A 6,956-nucleotide genomic window follows, 5' to 3' on the forward strand; every position below is an offset into this window, starting at 1 on the left:
AGACTGCTGACTGACTGGCCCCCCTGTGCTGCGTATCCCATGGCCCGCCTGCGCCCTGTCTCCTGTCGCCCGACTGGCCGACCCCCCCACTTCTTCTAATGCCACTTCTTCAAAATAGATTCTCCCAGGTCGAAAACTGACTTCTGCGTATGGGCCACGAAGTTTCAGTCGCACTGTACGTGCACGCCCGCATGTGGTATTTTGTGGAAGAGCCACACTCGAGACCAAAGAGGCGCATGTGGCTCACGAGCTGCGGTTTGCCGACCACTGGGTTAGGGCATCATTGATGTTTCTCTCTCTCTCTCTCTCTCCCTCTCCCTTCCTCTCTGAAATCAGTAAAAAAATATTTTTAGAAAAAGTTTAGATTGAGTCTGGGAAAGAGATTCCCTGGGGTCTAGACTGAGGTTGACTAGATTCTGTATTGGGTCCTTGGAGTAGGGCCAGAATTCCTGGGAGATTTGAGCCTGGGATCCCCCACCATCCACACAAGAGGTCATAGGGCTCCAGGCTGGGCACTGGGAGACCAGGGAACAGAACAGTGCAGCCTGGTAAAGGGTTTTGAGTCTTGCCAGCATCTGTGCAGGGGTAAATAGCTTCCGGGTTGAGGAGAGGGGCCCCCAGGGAGCTGGGGAAGGTGATCATGAGGATATTGGAATTTGAATCTGGGCTCCTGTGACTCACAGCTGGCTCATGCCAGTGACTGGTCTTGGTTCCTGGGGTCTGGGCTGTTTTTTAGGGGGTTTGGGAGAGGGTCTGGACTGGGCAGAGGCTTAATAAAAGTGGCTTCTGGGCTGAGACCTGGGGATCTGGGAGTCTGGGAGGAGACTCTACTCATCCTGCTGACCCTCCTCTTCCTTTTTGCCCTCCCCAGGAAGAGCAGCAGCGCCTGGCTGAGCTCTCCAGATCCAACAAGCAGACCCTCTTCTTCAGCTCTCTTACCAGCCGCCTGTGGCCTCGCTCCAAACAGCCCTGACCTCTGGGCCTCCTCAGACTTAGTGCCTGGGTCCTAGCCCCCAGGCTGCAGTGCTCCCAGACCACGGCTTGGGCAGCCACATGTCCAATAAAGTCCATCCCAGACGCCATAGTCCTGTGTCCGAGAGTCTCCAGATGGGGGCGTCGGGGTGAGATCTGAGTGGCCGATTAGCTGCCAAGTACAGAGTGGGTGCTTTGGTGGATCAGGGCTGGATTTTAACCCAGGCCTGGTAATCTGAAAGCCTGGGTCCCGACTCTGGCTGAGTCTTCCTGTGTCCTGTGTGATCTGCAAAAAGTGTAGCTCCCTTCTGGCTGCAGATTCCCCGTCTGGAAAAGACAAGAGTACTTCCTTGGGGGTTTAAAGACAGGTAGCTGCTAGGCTGCTGTATAAATATGTGAAGCGTGGGCTCAGTGGACTCTGGTGGCGAGAGATCACCCGATCTCAAGAGGGCAGCTGCTGCTCAGCTCTGCCTGCTATGGCCCCATGGAAAGGTGGGTATAGAGTTGCTTGATCATCTGATTTTTAAAAAATATATATTTTTATTGATTTCAGAGAGGAAGGAAGAGGGAGGGAGAGAGAGAAATGTCTGTGATGAGAGAGAATCATTGATTGGCTGCCTCCCGCAGACCCCATTATGGGGATCGAGCCTGCAACCCAGGCATGTGCCCTGACTGGGAATTGAACCATGACCTTCTGGTTCATAGGTCAACACCCAACCACTGAACCATGCTTCCGGGCTGATCTTCTGATTTTTTAATGGAAGCCAGAAATTGGAATTTTTATATTAATAATAAACCTCCCAATATTTAAATGTTGGCTTCTAATAAAAACAGGCAGACTGTGTAGCAGTACTCTCAGTGGAACTTTCTATGATGTTTATACTGTTCTGCATCTGCACTGTCCAGTGGCCATGGGCTATTGAGTATTTGCAACTAGTAATTGTGACTAGCGTAACTGAGGAATGGAATTTGTAAGTTTGTATTATTTTAATTTAAATAGCTACATGTGCCTCCTGGGCTCTGAATTGGACAGCATTTATTATTTAAGAGTATGAATTCCAGCCTGTCGGAGTTGAAATCCCTTTCGATCCCAGGTTTCAGCACCAAAAAAAGCCACAAACAAACAAACAAAAAAATCCCAGCTCTACCACTTCCTATGTGATGTTGAGCAAGTTACTTCATTCTCAGTACCTCAGTTTCCACATTTATAAAAGAAGAATAATGGTACCTACCCCTCAGTAGGTTTGAGGGCTGAATTAGGCACTATGTAGGCACTCAAATAGTAGTGAATTTTGGGGAAGGCACTGTTCTGCCTCAGTTTCCTCATCTGTAAAATGGAGTTAATGATAGGACCTATCTTACTGGAGTGGTTATGTGGGTTAAATGGGACAATTCCTATTCAAACTATATGTATACTCACATGGGGCTTGTTACCAGGCCATACTGGTTATTCACAGATTGAAATAACCTGTACAGTTTGGCAGCCTCTCCAGCCGGCATTTAATGCTAGTACCAGTTAAATATTTTAAAAAGACCTTCTCTGGTGGTGTTTATAGTAATTAAAATGTATTTGAAACTGTGTGGGCCAGGTTTAACTTCTGAACCCTAGATTTTTAAAGAAGCACACAGGTGTCTACTAAGAATTAAGATATGTACCCCCCAACCCTAAGTGTACTGTCTATAATGTAGGGAATGGTTTCTTGGTATCCCTAGGACCTCTGCAGGATTGAGGGAGGGGCTGCAGGGTTTTTTTTTTGCAATATCTTTGAGAATTGGAGACTGTCTTAACCAAAAGCAAAGGTGGAGACTGAGGTTTATGTGTTTGGGCAATGTGATCCTGGAGAGTGAGTGGAGGACAGAGGAAGAGCCACCACAAGTGTGTGTTTGCCTACCACATGGGTGACAGTCCCACAGAACCTGAGGAGCTTTTTGAAATGTAGCTCAGATCTGTCTACCCACATGGAACGAAAGAAGGAAGTGTGTTTGCCAATTGGCCCCTGTCTGCCAGTGGTCGGGTAGCCTCTGGGGATTAAGGCTCTGGCACTGGCTGGCACATGCTTCAGTGCCCAGTGGGCCCCCTAGGCCTCTCCCCAATCTTGGTGCTGGCTGAGGTATGGTGCTGTCTGTGAGGCCACACCTGCACAAGGCTGGAGGGCAAGAGGGGAGGGGAGGTGTAGACTTAGGCACAGGTGGCTTCTGAGACTGCTTACGTTACATGGCCTAGGGCAGTGATGGCGAACCTATGACGCGTGTCAGAGGTGACATGCGAACTCATTTTTTTGGTTGATTTCTCTTTGTTAAATGGCATTTAAATATATAAAATAAATATCAAAAATATAAGTCTTCGTTTTACTATGGTTGCAAATATCAAAAAACTGTATGTGACACAGCACCAGAGTTAAGTTAGGGTTTTTCAAAATGCTGATACGCCGAGCTCAAAAGGTTCGCCATCACTGGCCTAGGATGTTTTCCTTAAATGCTCTAGGGCTGCATCATGGCACATCTGAAGGGCAGAATTGGGTTAGTGTTAAGGCATAACCCCAACAGGGTCTGACTTCCCATGTCATACCATTCACAAGCCTATGATCCTGGACAAGGTCTCAGGCTTCTCACTTTCCTCATAAGAGGTTAATAATGCCTCCATCATTCATTCATTCACTGTTTCCTAAGCACCAACTGCCAGGCCTTGTTCCAGAAGCTAGAGCGCATCAGTGAACAAATTAAATTCTGACCTGGTGGAACTGATAATCTCATGGAGAAGATAGATAATGGTTAGATATTTCTTGGGGTAATAAATGGATTAAGAAAAACAGCCCTGGCTGGTGTGGCTCGGTTGGTTGGGTATCGTTACGTGCATGGAAGGGTTGCTGGTTCAATTCCCCATCAGGGCCTGGGTTGCAGGCTCAATCTCTGGTGGTGGTGGTGGGGCATGCAGGAGGCAGCCGATCAATGTTTCACTCTCCCATCAATGTTTCTCTCCCTTCATCTCTAAAAATTAAATGATTCTTTAAAAAAAAGAAAAGAAAAACTATGGTGAGAAGGAATGTTTTGGGGTCTTGGGCTGCTTTTTTACATGGGCTAGAATAGTCAGGGAAGGACTTGGGATAGTGTATTTGAGCTGAGACCAAAATGAGGAAAGCCATGGAGATACCCTGAGTGTGCCAGGCATGGCCACCTTACGGTCTTTGCACTTGCTGTTCTGCCATGAATGTTTCTTCCCCCAGATTAGTGGTTGGCAAACTGTGGCTCACAAGTCACACGCGGCTCTTTGGCCCCTTGAGTGTGGCTCTTCCACAAAATACTGACTTCTGTGCATGGGCCACGAAGTTTCAATCGCACTGTACATGCACGCCCACACATGGTATTTCGTGGAAGAGCCACACTCAAGGGGCCAAAGAGCCACATGTGGCTTGCGAGCCACAGTTTGCCAACTACTGCCCCAGATCCATATGGCTTACTCCCCTCCTTTAGATCTTTGCTCACATGTCACCTCAGCATGACATTCTGTGGGCACTTAAGGAAAAGTCCTGAATAGCCAAAAAGACAGAAGTCCCTTAAAGTACTTCACACAGACATGAGAGGATTCATGTGCAACACTGTCATGCCTGGCACAGACCTCAATAAAGGCTATTTTTACATGTTTAAAATTTTGGAGAGATCAGACCTGGAATCTGTTACCCTCCCAAGTTATTATCCAGGGCAGGAATTTGCCTTCTCTCACTGCTGGTTCTAATGGTTGTCCAAATTCCATTTGATGGGAAGCTCCCTCCACCTACCCCAGTACAGGGCCCAATTTGCTTCCCAGTAATTGGTCCATGAGGCCTGGCACTACACTGGGGCCACAGAACCTGTTTGAGTAGTGGGGATGTGGAAAGGAGGGCCTCAGATGTTAATCTTGACGTATTTTAAAGGCACTGGGGAACCATGGCAGATCCTATGCAGGAGAGTGATGGTGTGTGCTGAGAGACCCCAGAGGTCAGGATGGGATAGAGCAGTGGTTCTCAACCTGTGGGTCGCCACCCCTTTGGGAGTCGAACGACCCTTTCACAGGGATCACCTAAGACCATCGGAAACCACATATATAATTACATACTGTTTTTGTGATTAATCACTATGCTTTATGTTCAGTTTGTAACAATGAAAATATCAGATATTTACGATTCATAACAGTAGCAAAATTACAGTTATGAAGTAGCAATGAAAATAATTTTATGGTTGGGGGTCACCACAACATGAGGAACTGTATTAAAGGGTCGCGGCATGAGGAAGGTTGAGAACCAGTGGGATAGAGGAATTACAGGAAGCTGGGAACTCAGAGGAGGTGCCTGACCTTGGAATGTTAGGGAAGGCCTCCCACAGGAGGTAAACTTTGGTGAGAATATAACAAAGGGAAGGAAAACCTGTGCAGAGGAACCTAGGATGTTTTGTACAATTTGATTATGTCTGTCTACTCAAAACTCAAATCCTCAGGATTAAAAAAAACCTCTGGGTTGAATTATTTCATTCATTAAAATTTATTAAGAACTTATTGTCTGCCTGACTGCTGGGCTATGCTTTACTCACTCTATCTTCATTTTAAAAGAAAAATATATATAAATTGAACCTGTATTTTCTACTACAATTATTAGCCTCTAAGTATTAAAATTTTTATGTTGGGGGAAAAAAGTTTACTCCACCTAAAGGGCTTTGCTCAGCACCTGGCACAGAGTGAGTGGGCTGGAACACCTGCTCCTGGAATCCTAATGGATTTCTGGAGGGCCCTGGGGTCCCTGTCCCCACCCCCCTACCCCCAAACAAACAAAAAAACACACACACCCCATTCATCCTGGAGTGAGGGATAGGGCCTTTGATGTGAAGATGGAATTTCCTGCCCATTTGCTCCTCACACCTTCCGGAGGCCAAACGGGCAACCCAGCTGTAGCCCAAAGGGGGAGGGGCGCAGGGGGCCCGGCAGATGGTGGCATTTACATACAGCTGGGAGTCCCCCCTGAGACCAGGGCTCCTTGCCCTGGTGTCTGCTGCATCCATGATGTGGGTTTGGGAGGATGGCTTTGTCTTGGGGACGGGAAAACACAGCCACAAAGAACCCCGGGTCTTCATCACATCCACATAAGGCTATGCCCATGGACCTCCCACACTCAAGTCTCCGCACGACCTTGTACAGACCCTCTCCCACCCCCTCCACACGGCTGCCTAGAGGCACCTGCACAGATTACAGGTCCCTGTCGACCACACCCCGGTCTAGTATCTCACATACACTCTTACACATGCACAGAGGTGCAGCCACACATTCTCCGTCACACAATCATGAAGTCACATACACCTCCATTCTCTTATGTAGATGCTGGCGCGCGTGCCTGTGCACACACACATTGAATCTTAGAAATATTTACAGCCTCACAAACAGGCTTAACATACAATTTGAGACACACGTGGAGCCACATAAGCTCACCTAGACACTATCACAAAGTCATGGATACCCTCCAGTAGCTCTTGCACACATTCACATTCACGTAATCTTACCATATACAGCCCCCTAAACCTACCCCATCCTTAGCCACACACATACACCCTCACTACATTGCCTGTACCCACCAGACAAACTTACGGTTGTTCCAGCATGCTCCCCTTCCCCTCGACCTCCTCCCTCCGGCCCCCTCGAGCCCCGTAGCGCTTGAAGGGGCGGAGCCGTCTCCTCAAATATAAGGCTCCGGAGCCAGCAGCTGCGGATCCTCAGACTCCAAAAGGCCATGGTCGGCCCGTGGATGCCTCAACTCCTGTCGCGGGCGGTGATCCTGGCGCTCTTTTTCATTCCCCAGGTGAGAGCGGAGTGGAAAGGGATGGATGGGAGGGGGCGAGAACCGGAGGTCTTGGGGGAGGGGTACAGGGCGAACAGGACACCCGGGTACCCGCGGTCCCGTCACCCTGTGCCCCTTAACGCTCCAGGCACGGCCGGCAGGCGTTTTCGAGCTTCAGATTCACTC

General features: G+C 48.5%; 2 protein-coding genes across 2 annotated transcripts in view; both read left to right on the forward strand.

Moving 5' to 3' along the window:
- Positions 1 to 1,084, forward strand: part of TIMM50 (translocase of inner mitochondrial membrane 50 homolog (S. cerevisiae)) — a 7,967-nt gene extending 6,883 nt beyond the window's left edge. The window contains exon 10 of the mRNA XM_015569279.1: positions 872 to 1,084. Within this exon, the coding sequence (XP_015424765.1) occupies positions 872 to 973 (102 nt within the window). The 3' untranslated portion in view covers positions 974 to 1,084. The remainder of the gene's footprint in view (positions 1 to 871) is intronic.
- A 5,638-nt stretch (positions 1,085 to 6,722) lies between these two features.
- The window catches only part of DLL3 (delta-like 3 (Drosophila)), an 8,621-nt gene continuing 8,387 nt past the window's right edge, over positions 6,723 to 6,956 (forward strand). The window contains exons 1-2 of the mRNA XM_006771958.2: positions 6,723 to 6,791; positions 6,919 to 6,951. Coding sequence (XP_006772021.1) covers positions 6,723 to 6,791; positions 6,919 to 6,951 — 102 coding nt within the window. The remainder of the gene's footprint in view (positions 6,792 to 6,918; positions 6,952 to 6,956) is intronic.

This window comes from Myotis davidii, unplaced genomic scaffold, assembly GCF_000327345.1.
Source record: "Myotis davidii unplaced genomic scaffold, ASM32734v1 scaffold825, whole genome shotgun sequence".
In the NCBI taxonomy this organism is placed as follows: domain Eukaryota; kingdom Metazoa; phylum Chordata; class Mammalia; order Chiroptera; family Vespertilionidae; genus Myotis; species Myotis davidii.